The sequence below is a fragment of the Trichoderma breve genome, chromosome 2 (genome assembly GCF_028502605.1).
Source record: "Trichoderma breve strain T069 chromosome 2, whole genome shotgun sequence".
Lineage (NCBI taxonomy): Eukaryota > Fungi > Ascomycota > Sordariomycetes > Hypocreales > Hypocreaceae > Trichoderma > Trichoderma breve.
Genome location: NC_079233.1, coordinates 6174472 through 6200837, shown reverse-complemented (window position 1 = coordinate 6200837; position 26366 = coordinate 6174472). Strand labels below are relative to the sequence as shown.

Sequence of the window (26366 nt, the reverse complement as noted above, 5' to 3'; positions counted from 1 at the left end):
ACTCGAGGGGCTTCTCGAAACCCGGTTAAAAACATCGCGCTGAAGAGTCGCCATATAGATTGTGTAGGAGGAACAAAGACTCGCTGATCATCAATCCATCCATGCGTTGGATCATGTGCTGGGAGCTGCCCACCAAGTCCACGATTCGGCCTCACTTCTTCGGGATTCTCTTCATGCTCAGCTCCTATATAGTAATGCTGGAAAAAATGCTGAGAATCGCTGTCGGAATATGCATTAAGCTCCAATTTCAATCCCTTTTCTGGCTGCCAAGGCCAGTGACATATAACAGAAAAAAGCCTTCCAAGAGCGGTTTCAATCTTTATGTTGTTGCTCTCCCTGTTATACCGGTTCTCGCGAATGTGGCAATTCCCACAGTTATAATCGAAAAGTCCTATGTTGAGCCAGATATGACGAACAAGCTTTTGTCTCTCGGTGGCGACCATGTGTTCTAGTTGAAAGACACATTCGTATCGCAGTTTCAAACGACGAAAGTTTTCCACCTCTATGACAGACTGCCATTCTTTGGAGACAGCAGCATGCGACCCCCAGCCAGGGTTCTTGCAGCGTACAATTGCCTTCAGGATCATCTCCCGGAGCTCACTCGCTATGCGATGCCAATGCACGCCATCTTCTGTCACGATGGCGAGAGGCGGAGAGGATGACATATTGTGAGTGAAGGTCCTGTCTCTGAAACTCTGATAACTTGGAAAATATCATGCATGATACTGGATCGGCAGACTTGGCGGACAAATCACTATCGAGAAAGGTGAAGATATGATGACTAAATGTTGTTTCGACTCCGCGATTCGCGCTGTTGTTTGCAAGGAAGAAACCTTGGCTGAATATTATCTAAGCTTTTAATGAATTATTTTAAAGTTTTGTTCCGAATGAATTTGTTTACTTGTAAGTCGGTAGGCACGAACTGTGTAACTGTGGGTGACCGAGGGCGTCGAGGTTATAACGATCCGTGCAAAAACGTACTCGCACGGCTTGTCGTAGTTTCAGATCCAACCTTATGTTTTACTTTACACCTGGAGCAAGGCTGGCAGTCTGGAACGGTAGCAAACAGCGACATTGAACAGACAATGGCGTCCTTTGTGCCTCAAAACAGGTACCGCGAGTACAAACAGGATACGCAGCGGCTCTTGTTCTGGATAATCCATGCTTCCAACACAATCCTCCAGTCGTCAGCAGCCGCAGAATCAGGCACCATCGAGCCTCAGAACCACCAAAATGTGACGGGCCAGGTTACCGTGAAAGAGCTTTTATCCATGGCCAAGACGATTTCCAAGCATGCCGTTCGCGTCCCAGGTGCCATCTATCGCAAGCTGCAGTCGGTAACAAGCGCAAGGACGGCCATGTACCAGGCCTTTCAGCAGCTCGCTGCCTTGAGCCCGAAGCCCGACCCAGAGATGGAACAGAGCAATGTGACTCACAAATATTTCATTGATGCCCTAAACGAGATATTTAACATCTTTGGCGGGCCTGCTTGGCTGCAGGAGCAACAGCGTGGTAGCAAAGAAGCCGAACTCGACGACGAGCTTGACGCTGAGGTCGAAAAGGCCAACTTCTCCAACAAATTTGCCGCACTAAGTCTTGGACTCTCTGCGCAGGGCGAGCCTGGCACAGCTGCAGTAGAGTCTAGCGGCGATGAGGAGTCTGACGAGGAACCGAAGTCGGCTGCTCCTGGACAGCAACGCCGTCAAGCTCGGCCGGGTAGAGGCAAGAAGAAGAAGGGTGGAAAGCGAGCCAAGAAGGGCAAACAGACGGCTAAGCCCGTACCTCAGACGTTGGATCAGGTCCCACTTGAAAGCTACCGTATCATCGAAGCCGCGGACGGCCTTGTTACTGACTACCTCCTGGCGGTTTATTCTCTCTTCGAGGAGACTCTCGACCTACGGTCGTACATGAGCGGCGTGTGGCGAGAGGTTGCGTACGAGGGCCTCAACAGCGCCGTGGCCGGTACGCTTGCCCATCTAGCCACGGCCATGGTTAAGCGAACCGAGGCGGCCATCATGATAGAATTTCCGGGCCACGAGTCGTACGAGACTGTCATGCAAACCATGACGCGTGGCAACATAGAGAAGGCGCAGGGCAACTTCACAATGTCACTCCACAGAATCTCTGGCGCGGATGGGACAACAGAGATGGTGGAAGAGGTCAAAATGGATGTTAAGGAACAGTTCCTTATCTACGCATATCAGGATCTTGTAGATTTCGTGACCGACTTCCAGGCTACTCGCAGCGGTAAGCCGACCAAGCGTATGCTCGCGGAGATCGACAAGTGGAATCCAACCTTGGACTTACAGCGCGCAACCAAGGAGCAGAGACACCGCTGGCGTCGATCTTATACCATCAACTGGCTCTACGACCTAGTCAATGTCTATTCCAGCATTGTAGTTCAACGCAATACCATGAAAGGGGAGCACCATGTGTACGAAAAGGTCGACTGGGCCGCCGACGGCAAGTGGAGCGAGCACGTACGCCTCTTTGGCATTAATGAGTTTGCCGGCATTGTAACGTAAGTCCTGGGTTTTGCCTTATTTTTCGATCAACGTGACTGGATTCCTGACTGGTGGAGAGCAGCTCTTTTGCTATGCAAAAGCCTGGCACAGATATCAAAAAGCGCATTAACCCAAGCTTGGTATTCCAACTGCAGTGTATAGTCGATTCTTTAACAGTCTCACGGGGCTGGTCCCTCAACAGCTTTAGGGGACATGTTTTGGAGCCACCGATGGGCGGGTTCCGGCCGAGGCGAGACGTCGACCTGTTCCTGGATCGTGAAAACGAGAGATTCGGCAAGGGCTTCTTAGAGGGTTCCCACGTGCTGAAACAGCTTCTGGAGCGCGACAGCATGCTACACGGCAACCCCAACCGACACCAGTCACAGATCAGCGTACTCGAATGTCTGATGTGGGATTTCCGGGACTGGCTAGGCGAGTCCAAGCACATGTATGGACTGAAAACTCTGCCACCCTCTCGCTTTTCCAACAGTAACTCCAATGGCCTCTGGGAATACTCGCCTTTCCTCTGCGGTACAGGGCTAGCCGAAAGTCTGGAGATTGTATACCGTTTCGGTCTGGTGCTCTGGGACAAGGTGCCTGAGCCAATGCTCCTAGTTCACTTACACAACATGCTGGTACAGAAGAAATATCTCGAGAGGCCTATTGGACTTTTTGCTGCTTTGGGGGAAACCTTTTCAGAGGCCTTCTTCGCCGACGGCCACCCCCCTACTTCAAATTTCCAACAGGCCCTCACCAGCCAGATTAACAAGACAGGCACTCATCTCGCACAGCGCCAACGAGCCATGCTCAAAGGGACATCGAACAAGATGCACAGCATGCTAAACCCGGCCGCAAACCGATTCTTCCGTATCAAGTCCAATCTTCTGTTGTACCGCGAAAATGGATGGGACCCGGACCGGATCCCCAATGAGGACCTCGGAAAGCACACCTTTGTATACAATCTCCGTTCCAACTACTCAGAGATCTGGCCTACGGGCACACCCGGACCTTCTGATGCGAATAGATCAGATACCTTCATTTTCGACGGCGACAATAACCCCATGCCAGCACTGCCGCGACCTGCAAGGGCTGATCACCTGTCGCGACGGGAACTGCTCGAGTTTCTCCGGTATGACATCTACTCAGACGTCTGCGGTCGTTTCCCCTACTCGAGTCTCAACTACTCTTGGGTAACAGCGCGCATTATGACATGTTTCATGATGTTTGAAGACGAGCTGAAAAAGCGCAACAACCCCTTGTACCAGGATATCTACGTGGTGAATAGCGGACGCCCTGAGAAGCGCGTCTTCCTCGCAGTGGCGGCTTTATCCGAGACAAATGAAGAGTGTCTGCAGGTTATGGCTAAGATTCTGGAGGAACAGAGAATGGGATGGATGCAACACATTTACTGGGAAGACCTTGACTCGGACATGGAGCGACCTTTTCAGCGTGCAAGTAAGTTTCGCGGTCATCCAGTAGAGCAAGATGCATGTAGCATTATGTAAAGATTTAGATCTTTCGTACTTGATGACTATATAAGCCCACAGGATGTAGAATTTCTGGTTCAAAGAGCCTTTTATAATCAGGTACCTAGTGTTAAAATGGAACAGTGGTATATTTAATATTAGTACATAGGTACCACATGTTATAAAGTTTTCCATGGCTGGCTAGACTACGTACCACGGTATATTAACTTCAAGGTAGAATTGCTTGGGATATGAAAGCATAAATGTCAAGTAGTAGAATAGGAGAGATCAACGTATAACTAGTTGCTCTTATCTTTTCGAGAGCTATGGCTCCAGATGATCACGGTTACGAAAGAGGTGGATCAAACTCAGTATCAGCCAACTCATAGTCATGATATAGACCGCCGAACTGTGAGAGATTATGCTTTACCCATAGAGTATCAGTACATAAACTTCCACTAGACAGGAAGGTAAGGTATTTTTTTTATGTTAGATAGCTCTCTGGAACGATATAACAGCCCGAGAATAACTTTACCTCGCCACGTACTTCAATACTTTTGCAATTAAAGTTTAGCAACTAGGTAGTAATTCGAAGACGATCAATTGCTTGTAGACTGAAGAGGTTGTCAATTGCTTCAGGTATTCAGCCTGAGAGATCTTCATCAGCGAGTCGAATAGCATGAGCGGCGTACAAGTGTTCATATATAATAGCTGGAAACGTATTACTGATTAAACCTCCGACGGCATTTATGAGCTTACGGATCGCCTCAATGATCTACACCTTACATCTAGTGGCTGACTGGCGGTGGAAATCTTATTTCCATGGAATAATCCAGCGTGTCTCCTATATATTGAGCCCTATCAGCTTGTCAGCCGAGAACGCGCGCCCCAATTCATCTCGATTATACATCAACACGATTTGCCCAAATCTTCAACTTTGAGCTTCCATACCTACATCTATGAACGAATAACATCGGAGATTTGGTACTCAGTATACGACATGAAACTCCCCTACCTCCTCCCAATACTGGAATTAGTCGCCCTGAGCGACACTAAGAAGATCAAAGAGTTCATCGAATCCCCAAGCGAGGGCCCTGATCTGTTAGAGTACAAACTCACCGCGACTCTTCCCATCACCTCTTTCCCGCCTCCATATGCATGGCCTGACTACGCGCCAAGCTTAACCATCTACCTCCATGCGCCGCAGGACTGGGCTTTCTCAAATGTGTCGAACACTGTGCCAATAGCGCCGGTTCTTGATACTGGTTCGAATGGCCTAATGTTGGACGCTCTGGATTTGAACATTACCAATGCGACACTGGCGGGTTATGAGCCTGGATACCAGTATCTCTCGTCATCAACAAGATTATACCGCGGCGCGTGGGTCCCATTCAGACTTGAGTTTGCTGATCCATCCGGCGAACTTGTCAATGTCTCGGCAGAGGTCCCTGTGCTCATCGTGAACGAGACGCTTCAGTGCTCAGGGTACGACACCAAATGGAAAGGAGATTGCCCTGAAGAGAACACGAGCAACCATAATTTGAACCCGCGCGGTACACAATGGTGGGGTATCGGCTTCGGTCGCGAAGCAGACGGACAGTCACAAGGAACACCGGACAAGAATGCGCTGTTGAACATAAAAAGCATCAACGGCGTGAATGTCTCTGCTTCAAACAGCTACAGAGCGGGATACAGCTTACGAAAGGATGGCGTGGTCATCGGTTTAACAGAGGAAAACACACAAGACTATACCTGGATGAAGCTGGAGAAGCAAAAGGGCTTCTCTAAAGACCCTCGCGATTGGAGAAACGTCACCGGCTGCGTGAGCATCGACGGCGGAACCTGCCGATTATCGAATATTCTCGTTGATACAGGCGTTACCCTATCCTATCTTTCCACCGCTGATAAAGAAGTCCGCTTGGTTCCATCAAACAGTACCTCCAGAGCAAAGATCTTGGCGGCGGGCCAGAATGTGCTGGTTCGTTTTGGGATAGAGCCTGGATATGCAGGGACCCAATACAATTTCACCACTGGAAGCAACAGTAGTTGGGAGCCAGACGAAGTGAGGACAAAGTTGGTGAATTATGGCAGAGAAGAGAAGATTAATACGGGAGTTCACTTCTATCACGAGTGGGAGACTCTCTTTGATGCAGACGGCGGTTATTTTGGAGTCAAGTATGTTGGGCTATAATAAGGGTACTACATGAAAGATAGACAAAAGTGCAGAACCTGTAGAGTAGATTGGTGTACGGATTGAATTATATAATATTGTTTTAATTTCTCAAATATTTATATTCTTTATGAATGCTAGTTGTGGCATGTGCCTATTGTCAATTCACACAGCCATGACAGCAGTTTAATAAACTTATATCCCAATTCCATACCCTCGAGGCCTTCTCATTGTTATAGAGCAACAGATATCGTACAAACCAATCGGAGATATTCGGATCAACTTGCATGCGGGCGACTAGTTCGGGCAGTTCCGTTCCCATGCAGCTATTTCAACGGCGGGGGCGAATCTCGCGATGTTTCAAGCTTAAACATTTCAACCCCACACTTGGTCCCATCTGTCTCTATGCTGTGCTGCCTAGATTCTGGAGCTTGAACCCAATCACCATTTTACATTTACAAAAGTATACGGATGGACTCATTTCGATAGAAGATTATTCTCTAAATCTCTTCCAGATACAAATATCCGAAGCCAACTCAACGCGATCAGCAATCATCTAGAATGTCCACAGCAGAGTCTAGCCCGATGCCTCATCCAGCAGAAACTCCACCGACCATATGTTATATACACCGTCTACCAGTAGAGTTGATCGAATTGATTTGCTCTTGGATTATCGCAGATAAGAAGTCCATCGTCAAACCCGTTGATCCTCTGGGATTTACGCAATGTTCACGAACATTTGCAAGACTGTCTCTTACCTCCAAGCGCTATCATCAAATCGCAAATCCATATCTCTACTCGGAAATCCGAATTGGGGCGTGTGACAAGACTTGGCTACCTCGCTTCCTGATCTTCTTGTGGCGTAGGTCAGACTTGCGGCTTCTGATCAAGGAGGTTAACATCTCATGTCTGCCAAAGGCTTTTTCAGTCGATCCAGACACTGTGGGGCCCATATTGAATGATATAGCCTCCCATTTCTCCCTCGCTCCTCTTCTTTCATGGCATACGAAAGATTGCAGTGAAGGATGCAGCGAAAATCGTGAACCTTGCGAGCACTTCAAGCGGCTGCTGGTTCTCTTGGCCTTTCTGACACCAAATGTGAATCGCTGGAGCATGGTGCCACCTCACAACTTTTTCTTCACCGAATTGGCTGAGGCGACATGGCGAACAGCAGACATAAGCAAGGCATCTCTGTCTGATCCTCGAGCACTCACATCGCTGCAGCACTTGTGGGTGCCTGGAGCACAGCCATTCCCTTACTCGACAGACCTCTCCGCTCAAGAAGTAGGGCTTCAACTAGCGGGGTGGCTTGTTCCAAGTCTTCGAACTTTACGACTACGTAATGCAGGCCTATATCGCCCACTTCAGAGCGGTGTTAGGCTCGACAACTTGAAAGAAATAGTCATAGATTTCGGTCTTCTAACGGAAGGGGGGTTATTCACTCTGGTTGGGGCGTGCAAAGTCTTGGAGAGCTTCCACTTTTACTCTAGAGGAAACTCCCCAGTTTTCCCTGACGGTTTCGGCGGCTCATCATTGCGTGAGAATTTTCCTTTTGAGTTCTGGCCACGACATATTGTTCCTGCATTCAGCCACCTGAAAGGCACTCTTCGGACCCTTGCCATCAATCGATGGGATGGTGCTCGAGGAGGGACTGAACGCGACATCACCATCCACATCGACAATGAGGTTCTTTATGCGCTCTCGCCTGCATGGAAAGGAACGGCAGCGGATAGGATGATGGGCAGTTTCAAAGACTTTAGAGTCCTGGAGACTCTCAAGCTTGACTCTACATGTTTACATCACCTCAGAATTGGGCCCGCCAGACTCCGCAGAGACCTCCCAGAGGACCATCTCACAAGTCGTCTCCCCCCATCCCTGCGCCATCTCGTTCTTCCTGGCGCTCCTCCCCAGATGATCCCAGCACTCCATGCACTAGCCTCAAGCGCAGCCTCCGAGTTCCCATCTCTGAGGCTGGTTGAAGCAACAGCCACCGAAAGAGACATTCGCAAACGAGAAACATCATGGCGCAAGTATAGTGGCCCTGAGGTATTGAGAACCGGGTCCTCCAATTTCATAAAACCCGATATCTGGACCTCTCTTGAAGAGAAGTTTGCAGCTGCTGGAGTCCAGCTCAAGCACATTGACTCTGGAAATACCAGCTGCTTTGCAAGGGATGTTCTCGAAAAAGCTGGCCTCGTTGGGCCTGAATCAGAAGAGGTGTACGTTGACCCCCAAGCTTTCTTCGCGTCGATTTTATTTTGCTGACCGCAATACAAGGGAAATATAGCAAAAGTCGTCTTAACGTTTATAGGACGTGAAGTTTTGGGTATATAGAGCATGATGCTCTTTTGGTTTGATGTCTTTCTGTATACCCCCCCCCCCCCCCCCCCCTACCGCCCGATATCCAACCGACAGGGTCCGCAAGCATCTCGTCTGAAAGAATATGCTGTAGGTAGCTATTGCAATTTCGTACGGATGTGCTGTTTACCAGAAGAAAGTAACCGGTCGCGGTGATATCAGTAAATTGTTGCGCCTCAGATATTGAATTCAGATTACCAGGCTATCTTATTCCTTCAAGAATCGTTTACAACCGGCAAATTCGGGATTATATAGATGGAATCTTCAAATCCATGCTCTTACAACGTTTCCAGTGCATGATGACTCCGCACAATAACGAGATATAATGTAAAAGTGACTATATTTCGTGCTGATATGTCCAATTCGCTGACATCATGCTGGAGTGTATTATTTAGAAACAATGGTTGATGTCGTGTAGATATTATATAGCATTAAAGTATGGAGCTATAGTTAATGGGCTAACTCTTCAAGGTATAATAACTTACCAGGAGGTACGTTAGCAAGTCCAGATGCCCCATTATAAGTCGGAAAACTAACCTGTCTTAGAATACTAGTTATTGACTCTATTACTAGTATTATCCCACGACGATTACTTTTCATCTGGACACGAGTCAGGTTGGCAATCTATACTGGCCAAAGGTATTGGGATACGGTAAACATCATACAGAGCAGGATGACATTTATCCAGTATCTCATCCTATAGCTCTTGTGTTTCGGAAAGAAAGTTCGGCTTCACATGAATCATTCAGCATTAGGAGTCAAAGATTTCTACTGTACTTTTGATAAGCTATAAGAAAATTATCGCGAGATCTCAGTTTGGCGAGACAAAATGTTCTGTTCTACCCTTCAATATCTTAATAAGCTACTACAACAGCACATTCGCGGCTCTTCTTACAATAACCCGACCTCATGGTTGGGGACTTTGAAACAACACCGTTTCTCCCAAAGTGATATATATCATCAGATTCTCAGGCACGAATGCAACAGCTAGGGGGTGGGAGCTGGACGGACATAAGATATCTCCAGTGCCCTATTTCTTCTATCGGACTTTGTCTTTAACCCCATTAGTCCAACTTGCTTGACAGTCAGGTGTCTACATAATATACAAGTAATGGACTTCTCTTACTAAACGCCTGTTGCGCGCATCTAAAGGTACAGCAATCGCAGTCACAAACAAGAACGAACAAATCAGACATAAACATGGCTGTGGCAAGAAAATCGGCCGTCAATATTGTTCTTGGGGCCATGACCATCGGCAATGGCAAAGAACAGTCCCGAGTTACGTACGTTGCCTCCTACGCTGCTACTGTAAGTTCTTGACTAAACTTGTACAAGCGATCTAGGCGAGGCCGAAAAACTCTTGGATATCTTCCAATCTCACGGCTACAATGAGATTGACACCTCTCGTTATTATGGCTCTGGAACATCTGAGGAGTATCTAGGAAAGCTTAAATGGCAGGATCGAGGCCTTATTATAGACACAAAGATCTACCCGACGGTAGTGTTGCCAACAGACAAAGACAAATGGACACACAGGCCAGAGCACTTACGAGAATGCCTCAAACAATCTTTAAGAGCCCTGGAAGCCGACAAAATAGACATGTGGTATCTACATGGCCCTGATCGGTCAACACCCTACGTGGATACAATGAGAGCGGTCAACGAGCTCCACAAAGAGGGACTATTCGATCGTTTTGGCATTTCCAATTATATGTCATGGGAAGTCGCGCAGATCTGCGAGATCTGTGACGCCAACAACTGGATCCGACCGGTTGCTTATCAAGGCATTTACAACGTGCTACACAGAACAGTTGAGGCTGAGCTCATTCCTTGCCTGAGACAGTATAACATGGGATTCTATGCGTATAATCCCCTGGCTGGCGGCTTTCTGACTGGTAATATGGAGAAGAACACCTCTGTGGAGAAAGGGTCTCGATTTGACCCAGAACAAGCCCAGGGGAAGGGCTATCGAGCACGATATTGGAACGATGCGTACTTTGACGCAGTGGAGATGATAAAGCTGGTTGCTGATATGCATGGCTTGCGAGTCGCTGAGGTGGCCCTTCGATGGATGACGAACCACAGCAAACTTGGCTCCGATTATCCAGATGCTGTGTTGATAGGAGCAAGCAGCGCTGCGCACATTGAGCAAAACATACTAGACTTGGAAAAGGGACCGTTGCCCGAGGATGTCATTACCGCACTGGACAAGGCTTGGGAGCTTGTGAGACCGATTACAGGCAAATATTGGCATTAAGAGTTGGGAAACAATTTTGTTCAACCTGGGCGTTTCTGTAAATAACTCAGCCATAATTAATAACAAACTAAAGGTATTTGACTCTATATAATACATACTTCATTTGTTTAACTTGTTGTTAATTATGACATTATACAGAAACGAGTACAAGGCCGCCTTGGTGTAAGCCACCCATTCCCCAAAGAGGTTGTTCGTCAGCCAGCCTCCCAACCTGCTATCCGGTAATGCAAACGACACCGATGCATCAAGAAACAATTTTTAGCCAGAGATTGAATTGTGTTGGAATCTGTTTCCAACGACTCTTGAGAAACAAATTACGCACTGTGGAGGTGCATGTAGTAATACTGAAGTAATACCGTACATGTAGTAAAATCGCAATGAACCTATGAAAACATCGCGCTGTAGACCAATGCCAGCGCGACAGACGCGCTACCCCGCCTCAGCCTCCATCATTTCAACTCGTCCAGTCTTTACTTTAGCATCTTCTCTTCTCCTCTCTTCTTCTCATCTCAACATTTCACCATCTCGCTTTTTCATCTCAGTTATCAGTTGTTACAGCATCTCATTTCTTATTAACTTTAGATTTTATCAATATTTGATCCCCAAAGATACGTATCGACATCGCTAATAGAAAACAAAATGCCAGCAGCTCTGCACCTTCATGATCTCCCTCCCGAGCTACTTCGTCTTATTTTAACCTCTTTCGACTCTCTTCCTGACCTATATTCATTCATCCAGGCATCGCCTGAATGTTTTCGCATCTATCGGATTACTCGCGAGTTCATTCTCTCCTCTGTTCTCAAGCGCGCGATACATCATGATGCTCTCCACCATGCAATCGCTGTAACCCTTGTCGATCCAGAAGAGTATATGATTATGGGGGAAGACGAGCAGCACTGGCAGTTTCTTGACAGCTATTTCCAACGTGACTCTACGCTGTTCAAATTCCCAACGACGATGTACGGCATCATAACGCTAGCGAAGCTGAATAACATGGTGTCGAGACTTGCAAATGATTATACATGCCATACATTACATGCGTTATATGCAAATGAGGAAACACAGCAAGATCCCAATCACCACACAGTTCCATGCTCATCCCATGCGGCTTGCCAAACTGGATTATCTTGGACAGAGAAAGGAAGATTACAGAGAGCCCTCTTCCGGTATGAGTTTTACTCGCGCTGTTTCCCCGTCAGTCCACGAATACCCGACGAATCCATCTTCGCGGCAGATGAACAATTCAAACATTTCCTTCAACAGATGGCACCTTGGGAGGTAGAAGAGCTAAGCTGCCTCCATGAATATTTTTGGGTTCGAGCATCGAGGATTTTCAGTGAAGTAGAGGAAGAAGTTGTGGTGAAAGTTCTCGATGCTCAAACTGCAACAGCATCGACAATCAAAAAAGCTCAGATGAAGGAAGCAGAATCCCATCGTCAGCTAAAATCGAAGTCTATCGAATGCGATGATGGCTGTTGCGAGTTCAGACCCTCGGACGAACGTGGCCTCGAATTATTTGGCGAGGATGATCGAAGCGCATTACCAGATATCCTAAGATATCTAATCTCCCTCGGATTGCCCTTTTTACAATCTTTACTCTTTCCACAAGGTCAAAAGAGAAAAGATCTTATCCGTCACAACTACTACGGAGAACGCGAGTTTCTCCCCCACGCAATATACGAAGATCCGAATCCATCGCAGATTCCCAACAATCCTAAAAATATATCAGACAATGACATCTCCCATGTAAATTTGGGTTATCTTCTATTTAGGCCATCAAGTATTGAAGCTGTCCTCTCAGCCATGGGCATTGCTAGATACTGGCCTCTCCGACGGTTAGGATACGTCTTTTGGGATATTGAACGAGTTCGCGACCCAGAGGTTAACGAGAGACTACGCAATGCAAGAGACTGTGACCCTAATGTGGCCAAGAAAGCGTTTGAAGAGTTTATACAGGAAAGCGCGGAGACGCGTTTGAAAGGCATGAAACTGCCTAGGACTTTGATGGAGGAAATTAAGAATGATTATACCGTTATGTTTGCTGAACCCATACTAGAAACTGATTCTGAATCAGATATGCTGGGCTCTGAGGAAGATTTTGAATAGAGCATTATATTAACGGCGAGAATTGACTGGTATCCCATAGCTACATAGGCACTATTGCAACGGCAAAGTGTGGAGTACACAGGATCAATAGACTATCCCATAGTCCATGTCCAAAAAATCGCTTCATATGTACAAGAGCTTAGCTCCCGCAAAGTTAAGCAGATGCCTCTGCATACTTTGCAACCGCCGCCTTGAGCATCTCATCAGTAGCGTATTTATTGATAAGTTCGCTCTTGAACTTATTGTGTGCCTCTTTGTCCTGCTTATCTAGCATCTCACTGTCCTTATCTAGCAGTGGATGCGAATCAGTCAATTCGCTGAGAACGGAGACCAGCATAGCATTCTCCTCCGTTGCTCCCCCACCCCAAGACTTGTACTCCGCGTCCTCCTGCAGACCGCGCATGATAAGCATAACTCGCTCGAAATCTACCGCAGCCGGTTCGAAGGTAGTTATAACTCGGCAGCCCTTCTCACCGGCCCGAAAAGTGTGTGCTGTATGTTTTGGGACGGTGTTGTCTTCTCCGATTTTCATTGGGATCTCCTTCATGGCCGCCGCGTCTTTGACTCCTTCCGGTGCCATGATGACGGTCATTTCGCCGGAGAGGAGTTTGAAGTTTTCGGTGAAGAGTGTGTGAAAGTGAGGAAAAGTGGTGGATCCCGGACCCAGCTCCGAGTCAATGACGGAACGCTTGCCGCCGTTGAGCAGGCCGGACTCGGTGAGCGTAGGAATCTTGTCCGCCATGATTGTTGTTTTCAATTAACTGGTGAATAAAATTATAGTACTGTCGGTAGAGGTAACAGTCTCTCGTGATTGCTGAGCTGAATGGCTCGCTTAAGGTCAGAGAGCTGTATGCATGAATTGCACAGCTGCTTTCATCATATATACCAATTCTTCGAGAGGAGTCTAAAACTACACGAGCTTTCGTTTCCTACACTGTCACTCTATATTCTGACTAGTAATCTACGTATGCATGTCAGACTCGAGACTGTTCCATAGCGCTGAGATTAGCATTTTTTTAAACCAACACGATCACCAATCATCGCACTAGCAGTTGGTTGGTCTCTATATTAATGGGGCCATAAACGAACAATGATTCCAGCATGCGAACCACTCAAGCTGTCAAGTTAGGGCGTCGCCAGATATGGCAATGGCCGCGTCGTTTATTAACCGGTTGTTCATTTCCCCGCTTCTCATAGTTTGGAATATTGTTTAACTTGGCACGGCGAGCGGAATGGGACATATTTCTCGCCGCTGTAAAGTGGACTAACGAAGAAATAATTGGACATACAGCAGCCACCAGCTTACGCTTGACTTCGAGATGTGTACCGCGCGGCAATTGCATGTACTTTTCATCTACGATAAACTCTATTGGTTTAATTCTTCACAGTCTAGGTAGCTTCGGATTAGTTATTTCATTTGACTGGCGCAATAATATCACAGCCCCTCAAATCTATATTTCAGGCTAGGTACGTAAGTGTTCTGTTATGTAACATGTCAATTGATGTCCATCAGGTGAGTACCATGGGGATTCCATGGGACAAGAGAGTGTGTGAGGGACCATGGGCAGAATTCGGAGCAAAAGATTGTTGATAGTGGCTAACAGGGTGTTCTAAGGAGATTACAAAAATAAACTCGACTTACACAACAGCACTAAGAATGACTAATATAGTTGAGCCAAGAAGCTGAATCCCCTCACATATGATGTTCATGACAAGGGGTCTAACACCCAAAAGGGGACTTAGTAGGCATAAAGGGTTCGCAAAAGGTGCTTCTTATGCTTAATATGAAGTTAACTGTGTGTAATCATTTTAGTCTGGGGATATCCGTCCGCACCACTACACCAGAGGAAGAACATACATAGAGTCTCAAAAAACAATAGATTTTGTGGAAACATAGCGAAAAATAGACATATTCCATATGTCGCAGACTTTTTTAGCCGCAGATGCTTACTGATAGTTCACATATAGACTTGTGCCACATGGTAAAGGGGATAGATAGTAATCACGTTAGCAGACTGTAGCTTAAATCTGTTTATAGAACACAATGTGTTAAACTATGTACCCAAGTGATTAGTTATCATATACGTAATCGGTCACATCTCGCTCCTACTGCCGCTTTCTGTCAGTACTTGAATATCTATATTACTAAACATCTATTCATTCTCATAGGAAAGTATCAATGGCGCCCTACAGACATGCGGGCACTCGATAGCGATCCCTTCTAGAAAGCCACAAGTACTACCTTATAGACGTGTGTGCGTCAGAGCTTACCAAGTAGAGTCCACTTTTAGCAGCTATATAATAACGCAGAACGAGACCCGTTATGGGTTGTGGTGCAAATATAAAGAGGTAAAACTTGCAAGGCCACTTAGAGTATTCATCAACTTGGAAATCACATGGCTTACCTTTTGATTCTATATAAGAACATTCACACGTCTGTACGCTCCGCCTTGTTTTGATGCTCCGAATGACATAACATATACCATTGAAGAGCGCAGATGGCAAGAGTCGGAATTCACCGAATTATTATCGCCAGTTAGCTCAACTCTATTCAGTATCGCCGCCCAATTACAGAGACAGGAGATTTACCGAGAGTAGTAATTCCGCCTCCATGTTATATGGCGCCTGCCCGTACTGTGTTGCTCCGTAAGCACGGAAGATACGTCATATCGGTATTCTAGGAGTGTGTGCTATATCGTTCAAGATAGATGCACTTGAGTATCTAACCAATCAAAAGGAGTCTATTCACCTGCTGGAAATTTTTGCATTGACATCCAATAGCAGAGGTTCCTATGGTCCAAGACAATTACACCATATGCAGATAGCCTCTTGAATCTCTATGGCACTGCACACAATGAGTAAGTCTTTGACTATCACTTGAACGAAATAGAGGTAAGTATAGTGTTGTTCGTGTGCTCAACCAGAAATCTTATGATAAGTTTCTACAAACACCTTTCTTCAACCCTTATTATTCTTCCACTTAGTGCTGACATGGTACGAAGCTATCCATTACAATGGAGTGGCTACCAGCAATTCTATTTCGCTTTTCGCTATGATGACGTCGGTTTGAGAGACTTTGAACTCTAGCTTAATATAGGCACTCTGGCAGGGAACCTTTCCTGGCATCCTCGCCCGTAGCAAAAGATATATCAGCAACCGTAGTAATGCCAGGAGAAGTTGAATGATGCTCACACATTATCCCCGGTAAATTTATTAGAAAAAAACAAAACCAAAAAAAAACAAGATTCTTTCTGCTGTTCCTTTGTACAATTTTAGTTGCTATAAATACTGGAATAAGCATGACGCAAAAGACGTGGGTGAGTCCTCGCCCTTGCTACCCTATTCATTTCAACTATGAGAAATCTTCGGGAAGAATTGCGCTATGCTTCAGTATAGCGGTCAAAAGAGACAAGCAGCCTAGGAGAAATTAATGTTATAGTTGTTTAAGAACTTAATTTTATTTGTCATTATTAATTGAAAGTGTCGGCATATTGTATCATCATTCCGAGGAATTTCGGAAGATTTCCGATCCCACAGATACCAGCTCAAAAGCAAACAGATAGATACTCATCGAATCCGTAGAATCCATGCATAATAAGGTCTAGATTTGGGTAGTGCTTTGTCGCAACCCCACTACACACTTGTATCGTAGCAACAAGCTCATTGGATGCAGACTCAAGGCAATTATTTTGTGTGTTGCTCCCATAGTGGTTGTGCTTACATTGCCAACGCATTCAGCTCGTCATTGGCAATCCTACACTCAACATATATTACTTACTATACAACCGGGCGTCAGAAATATACAAGGGATCAACTATTCGTCAATCGTTGTCTTACAAACTCATATTACTCTGCAGACATCCTTACCTAATAAGGAGAGCTTCTAACGACTTGTGTAAATGTTTACATCGTGGAGGCCATTTGGGGTAAGCTCTGTATCCACTCGGGTATCGCTCGACCTTTGTGCCTGGATCTAGATTCTTGTTTCGCCCCCCGGTTATTAATGACAAACATTAGTAAGAAATGGTCAGAGATTAGACAACTATTATGCATAAATGGTTTACTACGATGCGAATTGAGCTTTTCCGGAGTATTCATGTAGCCAAGTGACCAATTTGTCATTCATCAAAGATTGCCAGAGTATAAGAATGCAATAGAGTCTTGAAACAATGAGGCAGAGAAATCCCTACGCCGCAGACAGCTTCAATCACCAGTTATACAGTCTCAGGACTAAATCTTGTCAAAGATGCGTGTCTCACTAGCTTCTATCTTCTTGGGCATGTCATGTCTTGCACATGCCCACTCACACTCTGTGACTACATACGCTCCTGTACCTGCAGCAGCCATTGGTCCTCCTGTCAATGATCAAGGATATCGTGTGCAATCGCTTGGAGGAGGAGCATATTTGCTCGCCGATGGCACATACCAATCTTTGTTCTTCGTCACTCCCAAAAGCGTCATTATGGTCGATGCACCACCGACTACAGGAGAAAATATCCTTGCCGCAATTCGATCAGTAACACACCTGCCAATCTCACATCTTGTTTACAGCCATTACCACGCTGATCACATCGGAGCGGCATATCTCCTAGCCAAGAAGGGCGTTACCATCATTGCCCACGAATTGACCGAGTACGAACTCACTATTACACCTGATCCAAACCGACCGCTGCCCCATGTCACTTTCAAGGGCTCCCACACCCTACACGTTGACAACCAGACTCTTCAGCTGGACTACCATGGCCCTATCCACGCTCCCGGAAACCTCTTCATCTACGCGCCAAAGCAAAAGATTCTTATGCTCATCGACCTCGTCTTCCCTGGCTGGGTACCTTTTGCAAACCTAGCTGAAGCGCAAAACGTCGGCATGTTCATCAAAGCGCACGACCTGATCCTGGAATACGACTTCAAATACTACATTGGAGGGCACGTTAACCGTCTTGGAGATCGCAAAGATGTTCTTATTCAACAAGAATACGTGCAAGACGTATACAGCAACGCCCGCACGGCGATTCTTCTCAGCAACAGCCCTCCAAACGCAACAAACCCGCTGGCAATTGGTACCATTCTAGGGCCCATCCAGGCAGCTAATCCAAACAATACATGGGCATCGTTTATTGGGTATGTCGATACCCTTACAGAGTATTGTGCGAACGTGACGACCCAGAAGTGGCTGGGTAAGCTGGCAGCTGCAGATGTGTACACACTCTCGCATTGCGAAACTATGGTAGAAGCGTCTCGCATCGACTTTGGCTATTTGGGCCCCTTTGGTGTGCAGGGTTAAGCATATGGAAGCGTTGTGAGAGATAAATGCTTGGCTATGTTGGTGAATTGCTTAGTCTTTAGTAGCGAAGGCGTCATAATAAACTCATCTTCTAATCACTATTATTAGTCGAAAGACTTGCACATCCATGAAGCATCACGTAACTAGCACATGCTTATTCTATAATTTGTATGCAATTTATGAGGGGAGCAGTTATTCAGCCACCCAAGTTTGTTATCCAGTATCCCATGTCTTATATGAAAGCTATACGGACTAAAGGATAATCTCAGAGACTAGAGAAAAACTGCAATAGTAGCAGATACTAGAAGAATATATTTATAATAGTAGACACTAGAAGAAAGTAGCGATAGTAGCAGAAAGTAGTGATAGTAGTATAAATGTGACTTCTATTTATATTCTTTTTGCATCCTGTTTTAATACTTGAATTCCACGCAGTCGCTAGGGTGTTGGATAACGAATTTGGGATGCTGGATAACATTTCCCTTTATGAGGGGGGTATTCTATACATATTTTGTACGCGGCTATGCTAGACAAGAAGCCATCATATCATCAATCTTTAGGTGGTCGAGTGGCATTGATCTCTTTCAAAATCGCATCCGCTCCCGCTTTGACCAACCTTTCAGCCAACTCCTGTCCAAACTTCCTAGCTTCGTCGTTGGTCTTCACAGTCGCATCGATGGAGTCTTCGACACTTTGAGTACCATCAAGACTAACCACAATTGCTCTCATCCTCAAAACACGATTTGATTCGTCCACCCACTCCGTCTCTACCCCAATCGGTACAGTACAACCGCCCTCAAGAGTATACAACAGAGATCGCTCAGCAAGACAGGCCAAAGTAGACTTCTCATCAGCCAACTTGTCCAACAGCTCCAAAACCTTGGTGTCTCCCTTCCGGATCTCCAGACCGAGCGCTCCCTGGCCAACTGCGTGGAAGATCCCGCCGTCCTTGGAGCCCAGATACTGGTTGATGCGGTGCTTGAGACCAACCCGCTCGAGACCGGCTGCGGACATGATCATGCAAGTATACTCACCCTCAGGATTGTCAACCTTGGCTATCCGAGTCTCCACGTTGCCGCGCATGTTGGCAAAGCGGAGATGAGGGTAGAGACGGCGAAGCTGCGCTGATCGCCGCACTGATGAAGTGCCAACAACTGCGCCTTCAGGCAGTGTTTGGAGGCTGGTATACGGCAGGCCCGCCTTTATAATCAGAGCATCACGGGGATCATCACGGAGGGGGATGGCCGCCAGATCGCATGAGTCAGGAAGCCTTGTCGGCATATCTGTTTGACAGTTAGAAGGTCTCAGTGGGGCTCATGCGAGAAGACGTCGCGGCCTTGTGAAGGTAATGGAGGTTATGCACCTTTCAGACAATGAACGACGACATCAATTTCACCGGATGTAAGCTTCTCCTCCAATTCAGCCGTCCACAAGTTCTTCGCTCCAAAGTTGTAAAGCTCTGTGGATTTGTCCTTGTCCCCGAGCGTATGAAGCGCCTCAATCTCAAAAGCTCGTTCGGGTGCAATCCTCTTGAGGCTGTCGTGGATGCCCTCAGCCTGCACAACAGCGAGATTTGATCTCCGCGTGCCGATCCGTAGCGGCGGCTGAGTTGCTTGAGAAAGTTCTGCCATTATGATAGTTTTATGCAAAAGAGACACAGAGAGATTGAATGCGGGGAGTTTGTAGTGATGATATTCTCGCAATTGAAACTAAATTGTGTGGGCGGTGGATCCTCGGAGATGTTTCGTCCGTAGGATTGAGTTATCAAAACTTGCTCAGAGAATGGTCAGCGTCAATCGGTGAGTACAGAAATTTTCCATGTCAATTTTTTTTATCGAAGAAGTTGTGAAAATAAATATTCCTCATTGGTATTTGAGGTATCATGGCGTCAATTGACGCTTTCGAGGGTCTATGTGCCGAGATGAAAGTTGATCATATTAGTGGTAGACAAGTTGTCATCCAAAACTGCGGGCGGTAGCGATCAACTCAATTCTAGCGATATATTTACATCGAAAGTACAGTTATAGAGTTTTCTGTATTGGCCGAATGAGTCTTCCTGTTGTCTTTGCCGCTGCCAGGTATCTTCCTCATTTTTATGCATGGCATTGTGGTCATCGGAATACCATCTCGCAACCGAAGCTATGCATCCATGACTCAACCAAGAAGTCATTTAACACCCAAGTAAAGACGCCGTTACACCGGCATGAATACTGAATTTGATGCTTTAGATAAAACCTGGGTATGAGTAACGCATTTGTGGTTTTTTTCGAAGAAATGGCATTACCTAATGCATACATAGCCCAACTCACACCATTGCTGCCGGTTCTCTAGAACGGCCACCAAAGAAGGTCTTCAGCAGACAATAGTATCTTTACAATAAGAAAGGGGTCAAAGTATAGTTCTTACTGTCGTTAACAAGGATTCAGCATCATCATCTCGATAAGGTTATGGAAGCTATCTAGCAGAAAAGAGAAGCGACAAGGGTGGCTATGGTTAAAGTTGGATCACAGGTTGGAGGTATCATGTGATGCCAATAGATCCCAGCCACATGCATGGGTGGAATTGTGCAAGGTAGGGGTCGCATTCAATAGAATCCTTCGTACTCCGTTCAGCTGAAGGAAATTGACGCTTGGGCAAAATGAGCAGTAAAGAAGTATGTCAGGTATGTTTATATGGATGATGAGGGAGAGTCAGATATCAGTGACTGGGTAGAGCATCCATGGCCCTTATCGTGTGTCTACAGTTTGACCTCCTCCCCAGAGCGTGGACACTTCCAAGTCGCAATATTGATTGTGTTTTTCATTGCTAATAATGCATAATTCGGGATCGAGATTCGTGTGTGAATGTGACAATCTTGGCCGGTAGCGTTCCATTCGCCCGTTCAGCCACTCACCCTCACCGACTTCCTACATGTGATGTTTCTCTACGTGTCAATGAGTCATGTAAAAGACAAATGTGAGGGATGTCTCTCGGATGCCTGTCCATGGCTTGTCGTCCAGAGCAGCTCTACAGCTTCAGCTTCGACTCTTCATCCCCAACCGAGAGACAAGCGATGGCGATGTACGGGTACATGTTCGTTTAGACATGCGGTCAGTCCAGTCCCGTCGATGGCATCGGCAGTGTCGGCACTCACTGGCAGCATGGTTTCTCATGCCAGCTCCACTAGGCTCTTTTTGCCAAAGAAAGAGACACCAAGAGTCCAGGATATTTTTAGTTCATAACGGCGTTTGGCGCCAACGACGATGCCAATGCCAATGCAACCGCAGACACCCTTGGAGGACATTCACTCGCCTATTGTCACCTCCCTGTCCTATTGTTGCCTGATTTTTCGTTACCTAATTGAAATCCGGCGCTGCTACGTAGATGTGCAGTGCTTCGTACGGAGTAGATGTGCTCCATTCCGCGGAGAGGGTTGCGTTCAATATTTGATGCAGATGCCCGTCTTCACGTGATAGTATCGGATGTGATATACAATCACGATGGAGTCTCAAGACGGCGCCAAGAACAGTATAGCCGGCGATACCGCACAGTAGTATTTTCTCATGAGTCGGATAAGGAGCAGAATGCAATGGTGAAACCGGATGTCGGTTCGATCAAACCGGACGAGTAGTGCTGCCTGGGTGTGCATTAGCAGGAGGCAATTCTTTGCGCTCAGGAGAAAGCAGCTCAATCTCGGTGTTATCACGGTGCGGGCGATTTAACAGCCGGGCAAATTATTCTTCCATGTACGAGTAACTCCGTGGGCAGCGCGTGCTAGCAGCAGCACTCACAAGCCAGCTCTCGACGATTTTCCTCCCACGAGACGCTGTGGCGTTTTAGACGAGATTGCGCTCAAACGCGGAAATCCATGGAAGCGATCCGGAAAATTACAGCTCATATCTGGCAAACATGCGGTCTGCCGAATAGACTGTGAGGCGTAACGGCGGACGTCCAATTGGCGCTCTTGGGGAAAAAAAAGTGCTCGAGGCACGCATACAATCTGAAAATGAGGCGGACTAACTGTCACCTAGACTAGCACAGCTGCGCTTCCAATGAGGATCAATGCGAAAGTGATAAATGACAAGGACAGCAGCTTGGGCAAGGGTCGGCTCTTGCAATGGTGCAGTGCCGTTGGCTTTAGTGGCTTCAATTGCCATTCAGGGGTTAGAAATTATTGATTAAATTCGGCGGTAGACCGAAGGATGGCGTGTGGAGTAAGAGTAGGGGACTGGAGTGTGTGGAATCTGGAGGTGGAAGAAGACAAAATGTCTGCAGAGAGAGGGGGGAGAGATAGACGAAGAGTTGATGGGTACTAAGGGAGAAAACCACTGTCAACTCAAGTACCTATCTATAACACACCCTTTTGTACGCGCAATGACCAAGACATGGAGGCCAAGACACGCAGTAATCCGTGCTTGGACGAGATTGTACAGGCACAGGCACAGGCACAGGCACAGGGCAAAGCAAAGCAGAGGCCCAGATCAGCCGCCGGGCGGATCACGATAGCGGCCCACCTGGAGGTCCAGCCCTAGGCAGAGGCAGGCCGGCTGTCTGTGGGCCGCGGGAACCGCACCTGTTTTGGTTTTGACATTGATTGTGTGGAGATGAAGAATCTCGACTCGAACTCGGCTCGACTCGTCGTAGTACATGTACATGCAGCTCTTAACTACTAGATACTAAATCAAGCATATGCTGTAAATAGTAGTAGTAACTATTGATATTTTCCACCCGAACTCTGTAGCGCATCTCCATCTTGGCACCTATATTGGCAGGTGGCGTGTTCAACGGTTTTGTTCTGACCAGGTTCTTTGACACAGCCCAACCCAGCCCAGGGGGTGTTGCTGAAAATACCACCTCTCTCACCCTTTCACTGCCGCGATTACTACCACCATACGGATGCTCGTTGCGTAGATCTCTCGATCGAAACAAAAGTCCCGAAATTGTTTCCGACAAGTACCTGGCCTTGCTCAGGCTCTTCCAAGTATTTTTTCCCCTCAACTTTTTCCATCGTGTCTCTTCTCTCTTCTCTCGCCCATCTTCTCCCTTCCCTCTCTTCTCTTTTGGCCTATGGCTGCACGAAACGTTGCCTTACATGTCGGTGGCTCACATTACGCCCCCAACATGGACAACTTGAGCACCCAACCAACAACACTTTGAAGTCGAGATTTTGTTAGCCACATGCACATGCACATGCACATGCAATCCATCCAAGAAAGCCCGAGCATCAAAGGCTTTTAGGCTTTAATGGCCCACGTTTCAGGCTGGCCCGTGCAGCGCTGCGGCTGCCATGTCCGAGAGGGGATATCCAAGCGTACCTGGCCTGCAGTGTCCATTTTCCTTTTTCCACATTCTCGTCTCCCTGCCTATCAGTCGATTCCGGTGACCTTTCCCCTTCCCTTTGATCCGCGCCTTGTCCTTATCAGATGGCGGCCCTTGTCTCCAAGACGGAAATACGCGCCGCACCAAGTTGCAGCCGCCGCATGCCCGATTACAGTACAGTAGCCCACTCATGATTTCTTCTTTGTCTCGCCCCCCTCTGTACTCTGCACTGTAACGTGCTCGTACCTGTACGTAAGAGCGAGCCCAGTCCAGGCCATGCATAGCATTACCTTAATGCGCAGTAACCCAGGCCAGGGCTGCATAACAAGATCTGAGATCTGATACAGCAGAGCGAAACTAAATGCGACGAACCTATAGCACTAAGGCAGGCCCCTTGCCGGACTCGCAAATGGCGAATAAGGATCCGCACGACCTGCAGAGGGCGAGAGAGAGGATACAGTAAAAGGGGTACCTAGAGGGAAAACATCAATTGCGAGTCGAAGCATCATCGTCGACGCAACTTGTAAGACCGTTGAAAAGCAAGCAGTCAGCTGTGCCCTGTAACGCGCAGGCCATGTACCTGTACCTCAGCGCTCTGTCCGCATGCACTGCTCAGCCCACGTCATACGCCCAACAGCCCAACAGCGTCGCATTCTTCAGGCTCCATCAACAGTTTCCCCGCTACAATCGGCGGCCCATTGTCGCCATTTGGCGCTTCTGCGGGGAATCGAGGCCCCCTCTAAAGGATTGCCTCGAGCTACTGCCGGGCTAATGTACCGGTACGGCGGGCTAATGTAATGTCGACACTCTCTGCCCCCATGCCGCATGCCTCTCGCCAGGCCGGTTATCTGTACAGTACTTGTACTTCCATGTTTGATTCAGCCCATTGACTTTTTGGTCCCCTTGTGCGCCTGACTTGGGTACAATTGGCACGTCGAAAAAGCTTTTTGACTGACCTCGAACCCTCGACCATCATTATCACTATCTACCTACCATCACCATCAAACATCGCCATTGCCATCACTAAGGATCATCACCAGCACTGCCGTCACCATTTGGCAGCCATCGCCATCCCCCACTATCATCATCGCCACCTGACCACCGTCATCAAAGTAGTTATTTAAGCATCACCCTGGCATCACAATCGCCTTCGCCATTGCCGTCACCATCATCACCCCATCTCCTCGCCATCCATGGCTTCTCCCATGTCCATATCTCAGCTCCCCAATGAGCTGGTCTCCTACATCCTCAACTTCCTCGATGAACCCTCCATCTTTGAACAGTACCAATACGATGACCCAGCACACATCCCAGGTCCCAATGATGTGCCCTCGCCTGATTCCTTCCGTGGCACCATCAAAAGCGCATCTCTAGTTTGCCGCCTCTGGAGACGCTGCACCCTACCTCTGCTTTTTCGAAATGTCGTCTGGAGATTTCAGCACATGACTCGTCCAGCCAATGGCGAGGACCCGCTCAGCACTGTTGACGAGCTCGAGTTTCTGCGCTTCCTTGTCATGACTGGACTTGCACGATATGTCGACAGCCTCAGCATCATTATCGATTATCCGGTGACCGAGATTGGAGACGATTTCAACCATCACGTCAATTGGGGCATCCTCCCCAGCCATTGTCCTGCCCTGATCCACCAAGGACCAGGTGGCGATCTTGTTGCCGCCGGGCCATCCTACGACAACAACTCCAAATGCCAGTCCAACAATTGGCTCTGGCAGACCATCTTCGAGAACCTAGATCTGTTGACCATCAACCTCATCAGCTCTCCTGCCATTCTCGCGTCACTGCTAGGTCGGCCAATTAATTTGTCGGGGTGCTGGATCTACCGCCAGCGATTCCATATTCTCTCCCTTTCCAGATCAGCGGAGTCACGTCATCAAGCCACTACTCCATCGAACAACGCGACAGCACTGGCAAACACTTCATTTGGCAACAGGGCACAGACGACCGTTCCTTGCTCCCTCTTCAGCATTCGTCCGTGGGACTCAATGCTCCTCAACGAAGGGTCTTCAGTTAAAGTCTACGCAACATACGAATACTTCAACCACGTGCCCCCATCCATTTTACCTGCGTTACTGGATTCCGGGGATGAATCCATGCAATATCTTCTACGCAACTCCCTCCGTTCCCTTTCCTACGTCGCCATCTTCCCGCTCGCCACACACATAAACGACGTCCTGATCCCCCGCGTCCCAGCTCTTGAAAAGTTCTACATCCAGATCGTGCCCCGAGCACCCAGCTTCGCCGAGGACGACTACCGCCATCCCGCCATGGATATTTCAGATCTGTGGATGGAGCGAAACACGGCCTACGCGCAGCTCGTCATGGCCATCTTCGACCCGCCTCCCCTGGGCTCTTGGAGCAGCCTGCAATACTTTGAGTCTGGAGATGCCGTGGACAGGGAGGCATGGGAACAGGCAGTAAGATATGTGATATTTGCTGCGGGTGCAACTTGGAAGGTTGCTGGAGAGGGGAAATTCGTCCGGAGAAACGAAAAAGTGCCCATGGCGGTTCTCCAGGCCACTTGAAGGCGATTGTTTTGTCTTTTCTTCTTTTTACTATTCATCTTGGGATCATCAAAGTATTATGGAATAATCATTGCATAGGTTTAGCATAGGTAGTTTGTCGGAATGGGTTGGATTTTGGGTCATTACGGGGATTTATTTGCAGGATATGGGCATGAGGCATTCATTGTGTAGTTCACACAGGCTGGCATTGGGTATGGGAAGGCTTCAAGATTGCAAAGGATACCAAAAAGCATATTTCTATATTTGGACAAGAATGAAAAATTACATGTGATTTTTGACAGGCATCATAAAGGGGGGCCGTCGGAGCTGTCGGTATCATCGGCACTCTCGGTGTCCTCCGGCATTATATATAGTGATTAGTTGCAAAGCACATGCATGGATAA

The 26366-nt window shown here is 47.4% G+C and overlaps 9 protein-coding genes across 9 annotated transcripts; 7 read left to right on the top strand and 2 right to left on the bottom strand.

Moving 5' to 3' along the window:
• Nucleotides 1-1085: 1085 nt before the first annotated feature.
• T069G_04088 (uncharacterized protein) lies at nucleotides 1086-4009 on the top strand (the record flags this gene model as incomplete). The annotated part of the gene is made up of 2 exons (XM_056171298.1): nucleotides 1086-2521; nucleotides 2587-4009. 2 exons carry the CDS (start codon nucleotides 1086-1088, stop codon nucleotides 4007-4009), a joined length of 2859 nt encoding a protein of 952 aa, XP_056032190.1.
• A 961-nt stretch (nucleotides 4010-4970) lies between these two features.
• Nucleotides 4971-6161, top strand: T069G_04087 (uncharacterized protein; the record flags this gene model as incomplete). The annotated part of the gene is made up of 1 exon (XM_056171297.1): nucleotides 4971-6161. One exon carries the CDS (start codon nucleotides 4971-4973, stop codon nucleotides 6159-6161), a length of 1191 nt encoding a protein of 396 aa, XP_056032189.1.
• A 540-nt stretch (nucleotides 6162-6701) lies between these two features.
• On the top strand, nucleotides 6702-8405 carry T069G_04086 (uncharacterized protein; the record flags this gene model as incomplete). The annotated part of the gene is made up of 1 exon (XM_056171296.1): nucleotides 6702-8405. The coding sequence occupies one exon, from the start codon at nucleotides 6702-6704 to the stop codon at nucleotides 8403-8405; it is 1704 nt and encodes a 567-aa protein (XP_056032188.1).
• Nucleotides 8406-9698: 1293 nt separating this feature from the next.
• T069G_04085 (aldo/keto reductase family domain-containing protein) lies at nucleotides 9699-10755 on the top strand (the record flags this gene model as incomplete). The annotated part of the gene is made up of 2 exons (XM_056171295.1): nucleotides 9699-9781; nucleotides 9834-10755. The coding sequence occupies 2 exons, from the start codon at nucleotides 9699-9701 to the stop codon at nucleotides 10753-10755; spliced, it is 1005 nt and encodes a 334-aa protein (XP_056032187.1).
• A 639-nt stretch (nucleotides 10756-11394) lies between these two features.
• On the top strand, nucleotides 11395-12861 carry T069G_04084 (uncharacterized protein; the record flags this gene model as incomplete). Its single annotated transcript, XM_056171294.1, has 1 exon — nucleotides 11395-12861. One exon carries the CDS (start codon nucleotides 11395-11397, stop codon nucleotides 12859-12861), a length of 1467 nt encoding a protein of 488 aa, XP_056032186.1.
• A 154-nt stretch (nucleotides 12862-13015) lies between these two features.
• On the bottom strand, nucleotides 13016-13603 carry T069G_04083 (uncharacterized protein; the record flags this gene model as incomplete). The annotated part of the gene is made up of 1 exon (XM_056171293.1): nucleotides 13016-13603. The coding sequence occupies one exon, from the start codon at nucleotides 13601-13603 to the stop codon at nucleotides 13016-13018; it is 588 nt and encodes a 195-aa protein (XP_056032185.1).
• A 3504-nt stretch (nucleotides 13604-17107) lies between these two features.
• Nucleotides 17108-18145, top strand: T069G_04082 (metallo-beta-lactamase superfamily domain-containing protein; the record flags this gene model as incomplete). Its single annotated transcript, XM_056171292.1, has 1 exon — nucleotides 17108-18145. The coding sequence occupies one exon, from the start codon at nucleotides 17108-17110 to the stop codon at nucleotides 18143-18145; it is 1038 nt and encodes a 345-aa protein (XP_056032184.1).
• Nucleotides 18146-18694: 549 nt separating this feature from the next.
• Nucleotides 18695-19776, bottom strand: T069G_04081 (porphobilinogen deaminase, dipyromethane cofactor binding domain-containing protein; the record flags this gene model as incomplete). The annotated part of the gene is made up of 2 exons (XM_056171291.1): nucleotides 18695-19428; nucleotides 19509-19776. The coding sequence occupies 2 exons, from the start codon at nucleotides 19774-19776 to the stop codon at nucleotides 18695-18697; spliced, it is 1002 nt and encodes a 333-aa protein (XP_056032183.1).
• Nucleotides 19777-24636: 4860 nt separating this feature from the next.
• On the top strand, nucleotides 24637-25983 carry T069G_04080 (f-box-like domain-containing protein; the record flags this gene model as incomplete). The annotated part of the gene is made up of 1 exon (XM_056171290.1): nucleotides 24637-25983. The coding sequence occupies one exon, from the start codon at nucleotides 24637-24639 to the stop codon at nucleotides 25981-25983; it is 1347 nt and encodes a 448-aa protein (XP_056032182.1).
• Nucleotides 25984-26366: the final 383 nt, after the last annotated feature.